Here is a 20,367-nt window from a genome sequence, read left to right on the forward strand (position 1 = left end):
TAGCAAAATCAGAAATTATTTACAGCAGAAAGGTGCCGTTCAACGGTCAGCTGCCAAGTTGCTCTCCTAAGGACCTGTACTACACCACCGACTCTAAATGCTTATGGATGTGAATCTTCTTAACCCAAATGAGGATATCCACAGTTGTAAGTACATGTCAGTAAGATTTTTTTTCAATATTACTTCACATAAAACCTCTGCAGTCACACTGATTAAGAGAATGATGAAAGAAGGCTTATAATTTTATTTTAAACATTTTAAAAATAGAAGCATGAAATAAGAAGTTACATTTCCTTAACTCATTAGTATATAACATACAAAAGTAGTATGAAAATGCACTGTGCAATTAAAAGTTACGTCTATCTTAAAATAACAAATAACTCGAGTAATGCTAACACATGAAAATCAGCGTGTCATCCCTGCACACAAACAAGGCCTGGTTTTGACACATGACTGTGTGAAGATGTGTATGCATGTTTATGTATGAACTTTTCCCAACAGCAGTGTTTGCACATCGAGGTGAGTGCATATATAAAACCAACCTCCATTATTCCGAACGCTCAACGCATGATCACTTGTATCCACAACTCGGGTTAGAAATAATAATTGTTCATATCAAATCTGCACAAGCAGAAACCGTAGTTATTTGAAATATTTGAAATTTGAAATAACTATTTTGAAATAACATAGTTATTTTGAAAAAACACTGAAAAGGTGGGCCTGAAATTATCAGCAACATTAAATACTGGTTAAAGCTTTTTTTTGAAATAACCTTAATTTGCCTTACTGCTGTAAAAATCACGTGAATAAACCATCAACTTCCTAACACAGAAAGGATTTTCGCTAAAACTTTGTTCAGAAACAAGCAAAACACTGTTGCTAACAGATCACGAAAGTAGTTTTAAGTTTTACTGTCATCTGAGTTTTTTAAAATAATAAAACATACACAGATCTAAAATTTTCTAAGTAAATATTATTTTATAAGAGATTTTTCTTTCTATAAATACCACACTAGTTTGTACAATATTAATGTCTAATTCCTAAAGGGTTAACAGAATTACCTTCATTACAGTTCCAAATTACGAAGATACTTAGTTAAATAAATCTTCTTAAAAAGTATTATCTAATTTTGGCTTTGTATTTTTATTAGTTTTCATTATTTTGTATTGCTTCCTACTTCTTGCATATGTTTTCCCAACACAAATTTGGCTGTCCACCCATGCCATCAGGGTAATATTTCAGACTTTATGATTTCTTATGCCTTCGCAGTTTTAACTTGCTGAGACCATTTTCAACTTCTCTTTTTCTTTTTTGGATAAGCTTCTCTGAAGACACGTGCTGCTGTTGTAAACAAGATGATGGCTTCACTGGCAGTTCTTTGGTGGTTGTGCTTGGGCCATTTTGGTTTGTCTGCACTACACTGTTCCTCACAGAAAGAGGGCGGGAGAGGTTTTTTCTCAAAGTTAGTGACTCCTCATCAGATGCAATCTTTGTCGTGTCTTGTTTAGAAAATAATGTGGAATTAAGTGGGGTCTTCTCCTCCGGGAACGGACCTAAACAGTTATCACCACACTTGGTTGTTTCTGCATGGCTAGGAATGAAAGGAGTCCCTTCAGAGGATACTTCTTTGAAATGCTCTAACTTTTCTTCTGAACCACAGCGCTCTTGTTGAGCCTGTGTTTTGGTCACTTTTTGACTTTGTTTTGGACTTAGCAGTGCTGACTCAGAGCTACAAGAAGGGTTCTCGCTTAGAAGACTCAACTTCAACAACTCCACAGAGTGAGGTTTTTGCTGGCTGCTAACACCATCTGGCTGTCTCTGATTAACATAATTTTCCAGCTCTAAAACAGGAAGCTCCAAGTTGCTCTCAGCTGTATTTATGCAGTTCTTCAGCAGTCCTGCACTCCTACATTTCACTTCAGATTGAGGACTGAGAGAAGTTTGACAGTTGCTCTTTCCGTTCCCTGTCTGCAAGTCCACTGAGCCAGGATACACGTTCTCAGAGTCCTTACTGATCTGAGGTTTGCTTGTGCTCCTTTTCCTTGTTTTTGTCCTTTTCACACTGCAATAAAAAATAATTTTGTTTTAAATTAAAGACGACTCTTCACTGCCTCAATCTGCATTTCTTACAAACTCTGAAACACCACAAGGTCAACCCTCTTTCTGAATGGGGAAAAAAGCCCTGTGTATCATCTTGACAAGCAGTAATGTTTGTCTAGTGTGGATAATATCAAGTGTTATCCATCTGATTTTCCACTGCACTAGGGGAACCCTATTTACTAATGACTAAGCCTTAAAAGAGTTCACATTCTATTCGAAGAGGCAGAACCGGATTCATTACAGATGTTAAAGGTCAACACGGCATAAGTACATTGAACTCCTTCCCAAACTGGCTAGATAAAATACTATTTCAATAAGTGCCTAAATTATTTCAAACCATTCTCATATATTCACTTGTATAATGTATATCTAAAGCATAGAGGGGGGGCAGGTGGGGAGAGGCAGCATGCGCATTTCTGTGTGAGAATTTCTAATCTCTATTTTAAAATGTTCCTCTGGAATTTTTCCCAGGACATTTCAAAGCATTTCTTTAAAGTTAACCACTGCTCTTCTAGTATCAAGCCCATTCATCTGGGAAGGACTTCGGTAATACAAGTAGATGATATTCTAAAAGGAATTATACAGGAAAATGGGATCACAAGGGACCTGCTGGAGTGTCAGTACATAAACACTCCACAGCAGTGTGTTACCTACAAATCTAGATTTCACATACACTGTAAAATTAACTTTACGCACAACTACTGAAGCTGCATCTCGAATCTAAAGATATTACTATAGATTGTCCCATGCTGAGACCGCTTTTGGCTGCTCTGCTGAAGCCAAGCAATTTCCATGTTGGCGTACCTAACTCTTCAGAAAAAGGACTCTTCTGAAATAGGTAGAGCTGGCTTACCTCCAAATCTAATCTCACTTCTAAAGACAACATGGGTAAGAAGAAAAGTTGCCAGGGTTCACAGCAAATCCCTGATTCCACAGCTGATTTGGGGCTACCGACAGCTTGCACAAGCAAAGAACGACAAAGAACGACAGCAGGGACCCAGTGAAATGCTCAGCTGACCAACTAACCCTCCCCACCCGCTACACCAGGGCCAACTCTTTTAACTGTGACCAAGGATCCAGACTGCACTGCAGACTCTCCAAATGAACAAAAAATATATTTGCAAATGTGTTTTTCACCAGATTCAAGCATCACATATTTATTTTGGCTCACAGCTTCATTCAAGGAAAAAACACCCTGTTTTGATTCTGCCTAGCGCTATGTGAGATATGTATGTGGGTTGTAATAGCTTTTGTCAGGCCGTACAAAACAACGACGATTGTTTTAAGTGTTTATCCACACTATAGTAGTAGTCTCAGTAATTTAAAATAATCTTTTGTAAAGTTTATATTATTAGATTTTTTTTTACATAAGCTCGATTCTATCTACCCAAATTTTACCAGATTATAATTTTAACACCTTAGAAAGGATAGTGACATACATTTCTTTCAATATGTCTTGCTTTGTTTGGTCATTCAGGTTAATTTTGCGCTCATTGTTCTCAGCAGGTTCAGTAAAATATCTAGACATTCCACTGGCAACATCTTCTTTCTGTTCCAAAAGAAAACACAGGTTTAAAACATGACACACCAAGCTGTAAATATTCAGCATAAAACTCCATTTCTAATATTAAGACTTACAGATGTTCTTTATTATTTTGATCTGAGCAGTCTAAGAGAAACAGAATTATTTTTTAATCTTTTAATATTTGGGAGTCTAGTCAGCTCCCGCCCCTTTCAGAGTCCCAATGAACATATTTCATATGCTAAAATACACCGCAAACAAACAAGACTGTAATGTAAAGGATGTAGCTTTCCAAACCGTCTGAGGAAACTGTTGGCAAATATTTGACATCTTTGTGGCTCAAACTGTGACAAATGCCAGGAATCTCTCTTGCAGACAGCAGCATGTTTGTCAGGTTTTTTTCTGAAGAGACTGACTGGCGCAGTGGTCTATACACTTATTCTCAGAAGAATTCCCATAATTTTCCATACTTACAAAAAATATACAGAGCGTTATCTGCTCATTTAAGAAGGCAAGGGTTAAAACTTTTAATACTAACATTCAAACGCTCACAGCTTGTAGTGGTTGGCTACTACAGGACAACAGGGGAATTCTTTCTGGTCTCAGCTAACAGCAGCACCATGGTTTTATATAATACGAAATTGGGGCGAGAGGGAGGGAAGGAAAATGCTCTTTTTCTTCAAGCTGTGAGCATTTCCTTTCATAATGAAACGATCTCAATCAGAGAAGGGCCATTTGCTGACTTCACTACTAACTACCACATACTTCAAAAAAAGTATTATCTCTGAGGCTATGGAGAGGACAGAAAAAAATGTGGCCAAGTCAAGAAGAGAAGAGGCTTTGTGCATCTCCTTTTCTTTGACAGCATCTCTCTTCATCAGCCTGCATGACGCAACTTCTGATCGGGGCTCATCAAATGTAGGGAGTACTCATTTATACCATTTCTTGCTCTGCACTGCGAAGCTAGTGCGCTGGAGCCAGGCAGTACAGAAGAACTGAAGAAAGCAGAGAAAGACGGTGCAGGCACAAGGCCAAAGCATGTACATGACTGCTGCCTGGAACACCTCTCAGGAACCTGTCACTTACAGAGGACGAAGCCCTGCTGATTTTTATTTTTATTGCTGTTTTACAGGAGAGGGGGTAAACTTCACCGCTCTTTCCAGAAGAATAAACCAGTGAAAACAACTTCCTGTTTTGTAAGCAGAAGGAGGGCAGTCAGGCAAAGAAATAAAGCCATTTTGACAGTTTAAAAAAATACAGCTGCTTTGAGTCTTCCTTTCAGAGGCAAATTACATGAGAGTGTGTGTGTGTGTATTGATAGATGCATGAAGTTCTGTCCACTAATGATGCAACACATGTGTTTACAGCAGGCAGAAAACACACGGACATACATGCAATGTGATTTCAACCTCAGAAATCAAGCCTAACTAGTTTAATCTGAGGGATTAATTGCTGCTTCTATTCTTGTTAGAGGTACGGACTCTCCTAATTTGACTATGTTTTCATATTTTGTAAACTATTAAATGGAGTACTATTAAGATATTCGAGAGCCTTGCTAATTTTAAGAGAAAACACAGACTCTTAACTGTGAAGTCTGTAGAAACTATTCTGATTTCCAGTAACATTCACACAACTCAGACTGAAGGATCTTGCACAATCCTTCTGCATCAAAGCAGCTGCAGGGGACTCTTAGTTAACCAGAGAACAAGAGCACAAGCAGAAGCTTTTGAATTTCTGCTTTATGGTAACTGGTAAGGCTAGTTCTATTAAATCTTCTTCAGTCCTCAACACAGCAGACCACGACAGGTTCGCCGGTGCACTAAGGCACTTCGTGTATATGTGGTAAGCAGCGCTAGTGCTTTGTACAAAACCCAGGAGGACTGGGGACAGTTCCTGTCCACACGTACTCACTACAGTTCTAATTTGCATCAAATTATGGACAGCAGACAATCGTTGGCTGGAGTGTACTGTCATGCCAGAGCATGAAGAACAGACCCTGGAGAGAGGCAAAGATGACGAAGCCATGTCACTTATGAGCCGAGTCAGAGGGCAGTTAATGGTCCAGAGTGGAAGGGCTCACACATTCCCTTGTTAACGCCATCGGCAACCTCTCCTTTGGTCTTCACAGAACTTATCACATAAAGCAGTGACAGAAAAGGGTTAATGCATTAAAAAATTAAAACTCAAAATGATTTATATGTGAAACACTTCTGAACATGCCCTCTAAGTACAGTAGATTTTCCCCTTGGAACCACACCCTGTAAGTGCTGTATTTTGAGAGCTGAACAATTAACATAAGGCATATGAGTCAGTCTTTGAAAGACTCTGTGGGAACCAGAGAGCCTTTTGCTATTAGGAGTGATGTAAACTCCCTAAGGCTGGAATAACTCCACAATAGAAGGCAGAGAGAGTCATAAATAACAACAATGGGCACTCCATATACTACTAAGACACTCAGCCATTATTGGTGATACTTCCTTTATTTTCTTTATTAGACTTAATAATTTTAGTTAATTAAAAAAAAATAAAAAACACTGTCTGTTTTGGGAATACTATTTATTTCCTATGGGAACTTCAGGACTTGTTAAAGAAAGAAAAAAACCTAATCTGCTCTCATCCTGTCTAGTAATCCCAAATTCCTTTTAGGCAGTGAAATAATTAAAGAAAAATATTCCAGGCATAAAAAGGAGGACAGCAGAAGCAGACATCATATAAACAATGACACCATGACAGAGAAAAACGTCAAAGCACCGCCAGACTTGTGACTTGACTCTGAAAGAGCTGCAGGGAGTGGGATTGCTGCTAACAAATTAAAACCACATTTCTTGGCAAATTGTTAAAGACAGACATATTTACATTTGTATAGAGACTGGGTGGGCACAAAAGATTAAAATGCTTCTTTAGCCCTTGAACTGGCAAGTTCTATTAGAAATATGTGCTCTTAAAATCCTAGCGTAAGCTCACTCCTTTTTGTCACTAAAACTTGGCAAAGAAGGGCTTGCAAAAACGAAGCTTACGAAGTCTTACTACCCTACCTGCTCATAATACTGGCCTCTCAAAACCTGATTTTGTGATCCTTAGTACTTATCCAAAGAGATGTCTGGGAAAAAAAAAAAATTCTATTAAGACCGACAGAGAAATACGACTGCTAGGCACACAATATACTTGGTGTAAGGCTTATCAAATTGAAAATTCTTTCTTTTACTTTCTTACTCAATTTTTCCTCAAAATGAAAAAGAAACCCTCAAAGTAGTAAAAGTGGTGACTGCCGTCTGCAGCAATCCCCAGAACAGCTGAATTCAGCAATACAGCATTAAATACCTGTAAAAGAACTACTTGTGGATGTGCACTTGTAAAGAATCTTCACAACTCATTATCCTGAAGAAGAGCGAAATGTTTGGCCTTTTCAGCCTGACAATAATACCCATACAAACACTGATTTCTTTTCAGTCTAGGGTTTGAGATACTGGGTTGAAAGAAAAATTTGCAACGTGAACAACGCTGCTCCCCTTCCTGCCCTGCCTCTCGTTTGGTTTCACATTCTCTAGCTGTCTCTTATGCTTCCCAGGATAACGGTTGCACATGCTTATGTACCAATAAGGTAACACTAAAGGATAATTAAATGTCTAGTTAAAAAAAAACACGTATTTTTTTCTGAACTGCATTTATCAATGTGGTTCAACTTGCTCATCAAAAATACTTAATAAAAGACATCAATAGGTCAATAAATCAAATTTAGTATCAGCGTGGCATACAGGAGGCGGGTCAATATAATAATCTAGATTAAACAATGAAATTAAGTATTATCCCAGGTACACACAAGCAAATAAAATTAAAATTAGTAAAATGAATCAGACAGAAGCACTTATTTAGGGGAACTTTATGTAAGCTTGCAATTGCATGATTTCTCTTAATGTCGCTCTAAGCAGTATCATGAACTCAACCATCTAAGAAAACCTTTAGGATTCAGAACTGTTCTAATAGATCCGACGGCAGATCAGAGAGGTCAGACAGGACTCTTTCCAATCTGATAAATAGAAAAGGGCTCCTAAAGCAAGTGAAGAGGCTTGTCAGCGAAGGATGAATCACACACCATAATCTAACAGATAGAAAACAGACACAGACAGGATTTTGGGTCTAGCCTTCTGCCCTCTCCCATCCCACATGAAGGAAGAGCTTCCCACAATTTCACGATGCAAATTTTTCAGCGTTTCCAATGTAGTGATGCATCTGTCCTAGCAATTCTACTTAGGAACTTCTACCACGTCATACAACATTCATAGTTTCCCAAGTACAGACATGGATACTATTTTCAACCTGACATACAGTTCCTTGATCAGACTTGTGGAATATTGCTCTACGTTTTAAAATGGACTGTCCTGCTCTGTATGTCAGCAAGTTCCAGTAGAAACATTAAGGATCATTCCACATTACACATGGGAATACTGATTTTTCATTTCAAATAGATATTTTTAAGGAATGCTGGTGGTTTTAAAAATTACATCAATTTCAAGACAGAATCACCAGACAAAACTGCATGAGTCCGTGAGGACCAGAACTGTATGGCCTTGCACAGGAAGGAAAATCTAACTCCCAGATCAGTGGAGTCTTCATTATCTACTACCAAATACCACTTTGATTTGACACCGTGGATATTAACTATTAAGTTTTTGCTTGTCAAGAGTCCCTGCAGTCTGTACCACTTAGTCCGAGAGCTGGCTCAGTCTGTTACAAGTCCCTGTGATACACATTCCATTTTCTCAAAATACAAGGTGTGAACCCAAGTTTCTCAATTGATGCATAAGTCCTGGCAATTCCAAACACTCCAAAGGTCCCCAAAGCATCGTCAATTAGCTTAAGGTGTATGACTTCTATGAGGAAAAAGCCGCCTTCTTTTGAAGTCTTTTGTTCTGATTTTAATCGTATGATACACAGAGCAGGAACACTAGACTATTCCAAGTGTAGGAAATTGAGTTCTCTAGATTTTCATTTGAATGCTTGCTAGATAATAGAAAACAGAAAAAATCCTAATAAGCTGTAAATGGCACAGAACAAATAAAATGTGATACTTCATAAAAAAACCCAAAGCTGCAGGGGCACCTTTTTAAAAAAAGATGCACATCTGTAACACAGATAGCAAGAACATACACAACAATTTCTAAAGCCATAGAAGGTGCTCCTGAAACAAACGATTTATTTACATACCGAGAAGTACATGACACATGCTGTGTGTATTTGCTTGAAGGCAAAAAGTGTCAAAATTAATGTTAAGTAATTGAGCTATTAATCATTCTGATTTTATATACTGATGCTACAAGACTCAGATTCTATCTTCAGCGAAAGTGTCCACTGATAAGAAATGGAGGAAAAGACAAGAGCTTTTCAACCAAAATAACTCCTCTCAATGACACTGAAGAAAAAAAACCGTAAAGCATATTAATGCTGAATTTTGGGTTTGTTTTTTTTTTTTTTTTAGAAAACCAATGTCTTAAAAGCATACATCTTTAGCTAGCCTTTCCCATCAATCTTATTATTCCTGCTTCCAGTAGTTATGAAAGAGGGCATGCACGCAAGATATACATGTTTTATACTTCAAAGACATTTTTATAAAATAAGACAGCAATTTTACATGGCACTCAATCCCTTCCCCCAACTTACAAATCACGGGGGAAGGAATCTACTACTCAACTGTCACGACTATCTGAAAAAGCAAGGCACTCCTGTAATCCTGTACCGCATTTTTTGACATGAGGCTCCTCTATCTCACCAAAGCTAAATGGGTATCAGCAACAACAAGTACAGATGTCTAAACATCTATCAGTAATAGTAAAGTAAATTTTGTATTTATCCTTCCAGATATAGCACAGGTTATATGACATAACAGAATACTACTTAGAATCCGTTATGTATACAGCAACATGATTTGTATACTTAAAACAGAATTCTTATGGAAAGAAAAATCTGGAAAAGAATACAGCAATTTTAAAAACAGCTGTTCTCTATATACAATTACAATAGCGTTTAACAACTGTAGGAAATCTTGGAAAGATTAACTTATACTCTTGATCTTGCTGGTTATACAGAAGCAAAATATGTAAAATAGACAGAGCTGCACAGCCCACGAGATAATTACTGTTCAACAATTTAGTCAATGTTTTAGCTTGGTTTCCAAAACAAACACCACCACCACCACCACCCTCAAAGCCCCCAAGATTTCTGAGCTCACGCTGGGGATATGTCCCTCCAAATACATTCAAATCATGACAAATTGTTCAAAAATCCTTCCATGAACTTTACCATCACATATTTCAGCTTACTATTCAGTCAAGTTATGAAATTCCTATTAGTTGTAACAGATTTCTGCTGAAGGCTGAGGAACAGCTTGCTCTTTTAAACAATTTCAATCCAAAATCCACCAAATATTCTTTGCCCGACAGGAATACAGAGAATTATTATCAAAACATGAAGCAATTTAAACGTTTTAAAGTCCTAGAGTCATCAAAATCTTGCCGGTGCACAGCAGCTAAATCAAACCTTTAGCTCGCTGCAGCTTTAAACATTATCACTGCCAGCCTTCCACCCTGCACCGCTGCTGGAGGTGCCAGCCCCCTCAAAGTCAGCAGAGAGGAAAGAACACATTCAGTGCAAAGTCCAGAATCTTAGCTCAGATCTGCACTAACCACCAGCACGAGCTGTGACAGCAAAAAAGCGAGAGGGGAGAGGAAAGCAAGGCAGGTGAAAGGATGATGACAGACGATAATATCTTAAATAACCACAAGGCTTTGACAAATGAGATCTTGTGAATGCTGCTCAGTAGTTATATTTAAATCAACTGGTGTTCTCATATATATAAGAAACAACTACCAAAATCAGTAAAAGATTATCCAATTTGTCCCTACTTTTTGAAGATTGCTTCAGACAGAAATCATTTTACGTGCTTAATCACTTACACCGCTGTTATAGGGCCTTTTGTATTTCTGTTGTCTTTCATCTGGATTTTGCATAATGAGAGAGACATAATCTTTTATTGAAGAAGTATTCAACTTACTGGCCTTAAGACAATTTAAGTATTACTTTTTTATTTCATTCCATATATATTCTAATACTCTGTCTGCTTTTCAGATAAGTCATCCTATGGAACAAAGATTTTCAAATCAGTTCGTCGCAGCAGTATTTAGGCCTTTTTCCAGATCCTGTACAGTTAATTCACTCAGTGGTATGCATGAGCACTGTAATTGCTCTTTTCAGTAAAAATACCGTGCATTTATCAACAGATGATTTTCATTTACAGTCCTAATGCCCTCTACCCAGCTCTGTGAGGTTTCCCTGAAATTCTCCACAGCATTCTCCAGTCCTGGACTAATTAAAATAATTGTGTCAGATTTCATTTCATCATTTGTCCACTTCTCCAGGTCATTAATATAACAAACACCAGACAGCTATTAAGCTTTTTGCCATGCAGAAAGTAAATCAGTCAGTTGGTAAGCTATAAGAAGAAACTAAGACAAGTTCAGACAAATGTCATTGAGGCAATTCACAGCTTTACTGCTCTCAGGTATCCTCCCTCCCCTTTTGCAGGAGGTTCCTACCCCCGCACACACACACCCCCAGCTGCTTCCACCCACAATTCAATGCACTAGCTTAAAAACCAGGGAAGTTTGGTTTGCATGAATCCACAAGACTGTGATATGCAGCAAGATGAGATGCAGGCACACAGCCCTTTTGGCACACTGCTGTAGCAGTGGTAATCTGCATGGAGAAAAGGCAGACAGCTGGGACAAAAGGGAATATTGTAAAACTGCCATAGCCGTCTTCTTTATGACCAAGGCAAAGACATTTGTATCATTACTTTGCAATGTAGTTTCTCAGAGAGAACAGCCTTATGATTGAAGCTAATTTAAAGCCATCCTAACATTGAAAGGGAAGTCTCACCTTCACCCAACACGTGGTCCTGCCAAGTCTCCGTGTCAACACCTGTGTTCATGCAGCCATGCAGTGAGAGCCTGACTTAAGTCATCCAGCCAAAAGTTAACCATGCAAACAACAAAAAACTCCCAAACAAAATAACCCTCTTTTTTTTCCAGAGGAATCAATGAATTAACCCAGCTCCCCACACATGCCAGTACTGACAGACACTGTAGACAAGAATGCCTGGATAAGAGAAGGCAGGAGCACTGCATGTTTCAGTATCATCAGTCTTGGCATCAGCTTGAGAAGAATGTGAAGGGTAAGCAGAAAAAAGTGACAGAAGCCTGAAGTGTCAAAAGTGAGAACTGAAAGAGAAAAGCAATTCTTTACCTGTCCCACATGGTATTTGAATAGAGCTCATTAGTTTCCCCTCTCTACCTTTTTGAAAAAACAGTGAACCCTATTCACATCAAACTACAGCTTTATATCAAGTTCTTTTCCTCTAGCTATGTTTCCTACAATGACTGAAAAGAATTAAGCATATTATCTGAAAACACATAAAAATTAGATTTTATGAAATTTTAAAAAGGATAATGAAATTGAACACCATCAGCAAGACAAGTATTAAAACAAATGTAATATTAACCTGTGTTTTGGATGTTACTTCCAAAGCAGGGCAGCTATCAGCTGCTACCTAAAGGGGTGGTCCTGCTCTCTTCATCCAAATCCTGGCTGCACGTTCCTAGAACATTTTTTTGTGTGACAGTTGGCAAGTGTGTGGATACAGGATGACTTGATTCAGTGAACTGACATGATGGAAAACTAATCCTCCAATAAAAGACACAGAAACTACATAAGTGAATTGGTTTTTGCCGGGTCAAGTCAATGAACTAATTCATTTTCAAATGAAGAATCACTTGGCCCATTGTACCCAGAAAGGAAAGGAATATGTAGCTGGAACTAGAGGGGATATGGACTGACCTTTTCAGCAGTAGCCCACCACAACAACAGTTTAACTATAACATTACATATATCTATATATATATATATACACACACACACACACACTTCCATGCAGAGATTAGCACTTCCACAGCGTGAATTGTGCAATTGTATTTCAGTGTTTCCTTCTTCCCCTACCCAATCTGATATCACTTAACAATAGTCTTTAAAGTACTTAACTAAATTCCACTTGAAGTCTTTACTAATCTTTACAAATTTCTGCTATCTGAAAAAAGTTTTCATTCTATCTTCCAATAACACACTATTCCAGCAGCATATACTCTCAAGTTAAGTCTCCTGTTAATTACAGCTAAGTGTACGTGTTTTCATGAAAGAATCAGAATCCTCTTCCCAGAATAACCAAAATCCAAGCAAATTATGTCATTTATGCTCTTATGAGTTCTAAGAGAATTCTCTAATGTACCTGAAGTATGTTACAATGGCACAATTTATGAAGTCCGACACATATGAAGAAGATGAAACAGTTTGCTTTTATTTCTCTGTTGGGGATTTAAAAAGCACTGGGCATAACTTTAGCACCTTTCTTCTCTTGTTTACCTATCCCCACTTTCTTTTCTGACTTCATATGCATGGTAATTTCAAAATTCCACTTTCCTATCATCATTAGCTTAACCACCTTCATGCTTTCCCTATAACTGCTTCCTCTCATAGATTCTAGTATAAAGTTGATGTGGTTATCAATGAATACTCCATTGTTAGCACATTTTCAAATGTTCACAAGCCTCCAGTAAGCCTTCCACCCATTTCCATTTCCACTGTTTCTTCAGATAACCCACTTCCAATTTTCCATTTTAGCTCTCTACATAATAATCATCAAGAAAATGCCGTCATTGACAAAGATGACTAATGTTTCCAGAGTGCTCATATATTTCCCTGGGTTTCCTCTTTTGCCATGTTCCCAAAACTGCCATCTTTTTCAAGATAAAACTATTCAAGATTACAAACAGTTTGGCAAAACAGGAAACTGGTTTTATGTTTAAACTTAGCATTAATCAGCCAGGCTATTCTTCCATCTTTTCCTTGAGACTTCCAATTTGCTTATGTATTTTCAATAACTTGCTGTATTGTTTCTTTAAAAAAATTTCCCTCCTTCCAAAATGATTATTATTGCCTGCAGCCTGATTTTTAGATATGACCACAGAAACGCCCATTTCTAAACATTTTCTTCTGTTTTATTTCAGCTCTACTCCTTAGAAGTGCTCTCAAATATTCCTTAGTTTATGCTTAAAGCTAATTTGACAGCGATTGCCTAATCTACCTTTTCCTTGGTCTTTACAACATGCATCACAGAAGGCTGCAAATCACTTTTCTCGGCAACTGATGCTAAGGTTTATGCTTGTGAATATCTCAAAAGCAATCTAACGATGATCTTTCCTAAGAAAGGACGTAAGAATTTAGTTTCATATCTGGCCACATCCCTCTTGGTTAAAGCACAGTCTATTTCAGAGATACAGAAAACAGCCTAAAAGGCAGAGAAAAGGCAAAGAATGAAGTGCTGAAGATAGGTGAAGAAAAAGTTGCAGTAAGTGAAAGTAATGCATATCAGGCTGACATAAAACTGGTTCCACATAATAGGAAGGCAAGACATTGAGCCTGACTTGTCTTGACAGAGATCAGGAATGAAAGCTTGACCCAAACCATAAACCAGCATAAAAGCAGTTAAAAAAAAATAATTGTTAAATTGTGACCAAGTCAATCGCAGTGACATTCAGCAACACTGAAAAGTGACAAAGTCTCCATTAACATATAGTCAACTACTTTTATAAAACACAGATAGGCCCTCAAAACCAAGAGTGTGAGATGACTGAACATTTAAAAGAACTTGCATGCAACATTACGAAATTATGCAAACCCAAACAACATATAGAGAAAACCAAAACATATGCCTCATTTTTAATCCGTGACAGAATACACTGGAGTATATCAACGGAAAGGTCTTGGGTGGTCTTTTGTAGTCTAGTTTAGAGTTCAAGCATACTCACTGCTAAATTGATATAGAAAAGTACACACACAAAGTGCAGCTCCTTAGCTGTTACTTCTGGAGCGCCAAAAACTTGAAATTACCTCTCAGTGGCAATCAAAACACTCCCCCAGTTTGGCAAAGTACTGAACTGGAGTATATGACAAATTTGGTACTAACGTGCCGTAAAATTCTGGATCAACAAAACAGTCTGGAGTGGACCCTTTAAGTCAGAGCAGTAAGAATTAAAAAGATACTCCAAAACATCTGCTGAGGGTCTGTTTGCATCTTCTTAGACTCTCTCCTACCAACATACTACACTCACCTTTCCAGTCAGTTCTGTGCGCACATATTGCATCTGTAAGTAAAGCAGGCCTCCAAGACTTTATTATTGATTAGGTTATGATCCCACTAAGAGATTTATTTTTTTAAAACGTAAACCTGTTTAAACTGGCTTTTTAAACAAGGAGTTTCCATAGATCAAGATCAAATTTTGAAATAGTCAAGCTATAAAGTCCATAATATATTTTTCATTTGCCTTCTCCTTAATAGACAGAACCATGTGAAACAAGCTAAAGGAAACTTCTCATCTTTTATTTTATGGAAAGATTAAAAATACCAAATGGGGTAATTGGATATCTCATAAGAGACACTTAAACAAGTTTTAAAAAAAAAAAAAGAAGATAACTATTTCTCGGTCAAAATGCAGAGACAGGGTTTTCTACTTAAAGCATCTAAGTAGTTTTCAAGACAATACCAAGAAAGCAGTCATTTTCAAAACAGCAAAGTATTTCTAAAGCAGTTAAGATTTTTTCTGAGGGGAAAAAAACATTTGCTTGATCCTCTAACATTTAAGGATACTTGTCAATCTAAAAATCAAGATAATAAAATCTGCATTTAGTATAATAAATAAAAGCACTCTGCTTGATATTAAAAAATATTAAGTTGAATGACTAGAAGAAAAACTTTTTCTTCATGGGTCAAATATACTTTACTATGTTTAAGATAAACTACTAATATATATATATAGACCTCAGCATGTAATTCTGACTCTTACTGTGAGCACAGAAGAGACTGCCTGCCATAGAGCAGGCCACCTGGGTCAATGTGAGCACTCCTGAGACAATCAGCAGTTAAATGTGGCATAAAATTTATAAGCCTTTGACCCCGATAAAGCCTTCAGGATGAAATATTTAAGTAGAATTGTTTATGCTATTTAACTACACACCAGTGCCTTTTTCTCCATAAATGTTTGGGGAGGTTTTTTTCCCAGCAGGGCTAGCACTGATCTATTTCAGTTGTTTTGCGGAACAAATGCTAAGAAAACACACAAGAAACTCATGGATATTAAAACCTACCTCGTTACAATTTTGGAAAGTAAAATGTTACAAGGATAAAACAGAAACAACAAAAAAATCCTTCAATCAAGGTGCTAAAATCATACCTAGCTTTCTAAATACATGGTCACCTTCTCTGAGCCTCATATGGCTCAGAAAACCTGAGCTTCAAGAGTTCCCTTCACTCACTTCAGTATGTCCTTTTGAATACTTTCACCCAACTGTTAATATGACTTCTTGGTTCCCAAGATGACAGTCACAAATAGGTTAATAACTACCTCTATATATAAAAATTAATCTTAATTATAAAATACACCAGAAAATTTATGTAAAAGTTTTGTACATACCAATATGCCATTTTCATATGTCCAGGCACTTGGATTAGATTCCAGTTTACTGACACAAACTATAAGCCTGTCTGGAAACACACGTAGCTCTATACAAAAATAATTGAAAAGAAGATTATAAAAATTACAACCATATTCAAAAACACACACAATGACAACATACATACCTGTTTTTAGTGAACAACATAATTTATTTTTTGAGTTGCACTCTAACTCACTTCATACACTCCACTAGTTTCTTACCTACCCTCTTCAACACTGCATCCCTCCTTTTGTTCTGCTTTTTTAAACCATTTAAAAAAAAAAATCAATTAAGTCAGAGTAAGTTTAGTTCCCAAGAGGATAGCCATGGCTGCAAATTAGTCCACCTGCACCCCTGGACAAACATGCCAGACAGAACCAACAGACAAACTACTTAATGATGATTTCTTTTGTGCTCTTCTGGTGATGAGTCTTTCCATCACAAAAGCTGTAAATTATGTTTATAATACAGCACAACATATTCAATCAGGACTTGGCATAAAAACTCAGCATAAGGTTAAGTGTTTCAAAGTCTGACTACAGTGATTTTTGAAGTCATCAAACAAACTAGTTAACTACTACCAAGTCACATTTCACTCAAGATTACATGGTTTGTTATGAACACAACAAAGTTTCTCCATTTACAAAGGATTAAAAACTGAAGGGTTATCAGAATAGAATAGACCAGACAAAGCTTTATTCAGTACCTAGCAATGCTATGAAAAGAGCGTAGCTGGATATTGTGTTATTTTACATCTCAGACTATTTTCAGATCACTACCTTCATATTTTCAGCTCAGATTTTTTTCTGTGTTGGGTTTTGTTCTGGTTTGGTTTTATAAAAAGAGAGTTACTAATTTTTAATGGTTGCTATACTTGAAAAGCAAACCATAACACCCTATTTTCTGGGTCAAGAAAGAGACAAGACATGCAGAAAAAAACATGAGGTTTTGCTCATAGATTTTTTTTTTTTTCTGGTAGAATGTCTTCTCACGATGAATTGAGCACAGGCATGATGTGAACAATTTGTCAGTGATGATCAGGTCACCCATATGGATGACCGCCTCTCTACAAGGTACTGCTTCTTCACCAACAGCGTATCTCCATTAGTATCTGACAAACCTCTGTGAGTGCATACCAACAGCGACTCTTCTAGAGTCATTACAATGAAAGATGGGGATGTTGAAACAGATTACCTTGCATTTGCCATTGGTTGAAAAAGCATACACAGAGACTTCTGATGCAGCTGTATTGGCACAATAGCTTGTCAAGCTACCATGACTTGATAATGAATAAAGTCTTTCATAACTCTCTCAGAAATAACAACTCTGCAACACAAAATTGTGTCCAAGGAAGTAGTCACGCTGTGCCTTATGTCCAGACTATTCTTTTTCTGCTTGTATCCTCAAGACCTGAAAAGCCACCCACAAAGGTCTAGTACAACGGCTTTCAAACTGCAAGCAGTCTACAGGCATCTTCCAAATGGGTTACAAAACAAAAACTGGACAACTGTTGCAAGGACTGAATGTTTTATGTGGGGTTCCAGTAATAGCCTCTTAGACAAATTTACTTTAGTCGTTGAGTGAGCATCACCGATTAGGCTCAATGTCTGGGTTTTGTATGCAGAGTACTAGGGGTATCTTACAGAAAAGAAACACTGGTGCCAAATTCTATTATTTACTTATTTTTTTTAGGATATATGCTTATTTTGCTATTTATTGGGAGCAAAACCAAGCAAAAAGAAGTGTTTTTTATTTGTTAGGAACTTCATGTGGAAGCCAAATTTTGACTGCAGCATCAGAGACTCTCTTTTTGGTAGCACTAGTAAGGCAAGTTCATTCCAGTTAGACATTTTTATTGTTACATTTTATAACAATCCCACTTGTTGGCTAACAAAGTGAAAATATCTTTAGGTATTCATTGCTGCTTACAAGAATTTCAAATTTAACACACAGAAACCAATGTTGAGATACCAATGCAGACACTCTTCTATTCTATTCCAGCTATTCTTCTAGGAAGCTGTGAGAACAAATTGATAAAATATTTAAGATCAACACTCCTATCTCTTCTACCAATATAGCCTTAGAAAACAACTAGCTGGCATTTGAAGAGAGATTTAAACATGTATGAATCTGATGAATTACTATAAAAATAAGAAATTCTTTAAAAATATCTATTCAAGCATTCAATATTTTTAAGGGCACTTAATTGATTTATTTTGCTTCTTTTATTATGAAAAGGTTAACACAAAGGGCACAAAATCACTTCCTTACAGAGCATCTTGGCTTGAGAAAACATGAAAAAAAGATCTGGTCCAGTGACATCACCTACGTAAAGATTTTATAGCACTGAGGTGAATAAAAGCCTTTTCTTGCATACACTTGTAGCGTACAGTTGATGTCACAAGACACATGAGCAATAATGAAGTGATTCATACTGCAACCTCTGGTTGATTCACCCTGCAGAGACTCAGTAAAATGCTGAGTCTCATCGTACTTACAGAATTTGGTGTGGCTTAGCTGATTAGCCTGGGGCAAGGTATATACAAATTTAAAATTAAGTTTAAAAAAACACCCCATCATATGTTAAAAAACACTTGCCTTTTTTTTTTTTTTAAAAACAATTTCTTGGTTTTAAGAAACATTCTCTGGAAAAAAACCGAAAACCAAGCTCTGAAAGAAATGTTGATTAAGTAGAACAAAATCTGACAAAGTATTAGTTTATGTTCCCTTTTTTCCCCTCCCAGAAATGCAAAATTCTATGTAACGATGTAACGATGTAAGAAAATTATTTCTTACCACGATAATGTTTCCCTACAGCACAACGGAGATTAACCCATCTCTTCATAAAGTAGGCAGTAATGTGAAAACTGTTGGCTGCAACATAAAACAAAGGGATAACAATAAGTGTCAGGGTATCTTGGGCATTCTGGTCTCAAAGTGTTGCACATCTGTGAAGACAGGATTGAGAGAAAGCAGCAGCAGCTCAAGAAAACAAGAAAATGTAACTTTAAAGGAATATTTTTCAAAAGAAACTGTTCATACTGAATTTTCAAGAAATTAGTATCTGAAACAGGGGAAAAAAATCTACATTAATTACTAAACACCAAGTTCTGGTATTCAACCACAGAAATAAATTAAATTTGATTGATTGATCAGAGGTGTCATCCGCTTAACAGCCTCATGTCATGGTCACTAGACCGGTAGGCTAGAGTCCTATTCACTATGGTGGTTTTGTGCATATTCTACAAGAACATTACAGATGACCATTTACCTACCTGCATTCTAGGGAAAGGTAACATACTCAAAGCTGATAGAAGGAATGCTGGCTATAACAAAAAACCACCAAACAAACAAACACGAAAGGTGCTAATTATCTACAATTCCACTGAATTAAGTGAGAAATGCATGCATTTAAACTCCTCAGTACCTATAGGCGTAGCTGACCCAGCAGACACCTGTAACATACGCAGAGGTTTCTTCTGTTTCTATTCCTGAGAATGACAGAAATCCTCATGCACCAGGAGCATAAGAAAAGGACAGAAAGGATTATATTGCAGCGAAGAGACTATTAGACTATGGCTAAAGAAATCAGCTTTTACTTTTGTTCCACTTTAATTTCCAAATGACCCTGGGTAAATCAGTTAGGACTTGATTTATAAAGCTATTTAGCAACTAACTCCTGCTGAAATTGAAAGAAGTTAGCATCTGTGACTCCTCCTCCATAGTCTCTCTGTATACCTCACTAAAATGAATGTGCAAAAGAGGGTTAGTGGTATTTCACTTCCCCTAACTCTGATGGGTTTTACCAGACTTAAATTATTGCTGCTTCCAAGCCAGTACAGAAACCCTAGGTGCAATTACAACAGGAAAGTTATAAAATTAACTGCTACTGCCGTTCTTCTAACATAACTATTTAAAAAGAAGGAAAGCTTGTTTGTTCCAGTCTTAATCTCTACTGAGCAAGTGCCAAGGCATGCTTATTTATAAGTATAAGCTCCAAAATGCATGTCCTCTCCTGCAGAGTTTACAACTCTCCTATTTGTACAGCAACTCCTGGAGCTCACCACTGAGCACTGTTTAGCATCACCTCTCATTAAGAGCTATAGTTATTGATCACAATCAATCCCTTTGAAATTTATCACCCATCT

General features: G+C 37.1%; 1 protein-coding gene across 1 annotated transcript in view; it reads right to left on the minus strand.

Annotated features, from left to right (window-relative positions):
* Positions 1-229: 229 nt before the first annotated feature.
* Positions 230-20,367, minus strand: part of SLX4IP (SLX4 interacting protein) — a 79,848-nt gene continuing 59,710 nt past the window's right edge. Inside the window, exons 6-9 of the mRNA XM_056357788.1 lie at positions 19,016-19,093; positions 16,198-16,286; positions 3,540-3,649; positions 230-2,062 (exon numbers count right to left, since the gene is read on the minus strand). Of these exons, the coding sequence (XP_056213763.1) occupies positions 1,246-2,062; positions 3,540-3,649; positions 16,198-16,286; positions 19,016-19,093 (1,094 nt within the window). The 3' untranslated portion in view covers positions 230-1,245. The remainder of the gene's footprint in view (positions 2,063-3,539; positions 3,650-16,197; positions 16,287-19,015; positions 19,094-20,367) is intronic.

Source organism: Falco biarmicus, chromosome 12, assembly GCF_023638135.1.
Source record: "Falco biarmicus isolate bFalBia1 chromosome 12, bFalBia1.pri, whole genome shotgun sequence".
NCBI classification, from domain to species: domain Eukaryota; kingdom Metazoa; phylum Chordata; class Aves; order Falconiformes; family Falconidae; genus Falco; species Falco biarmicus.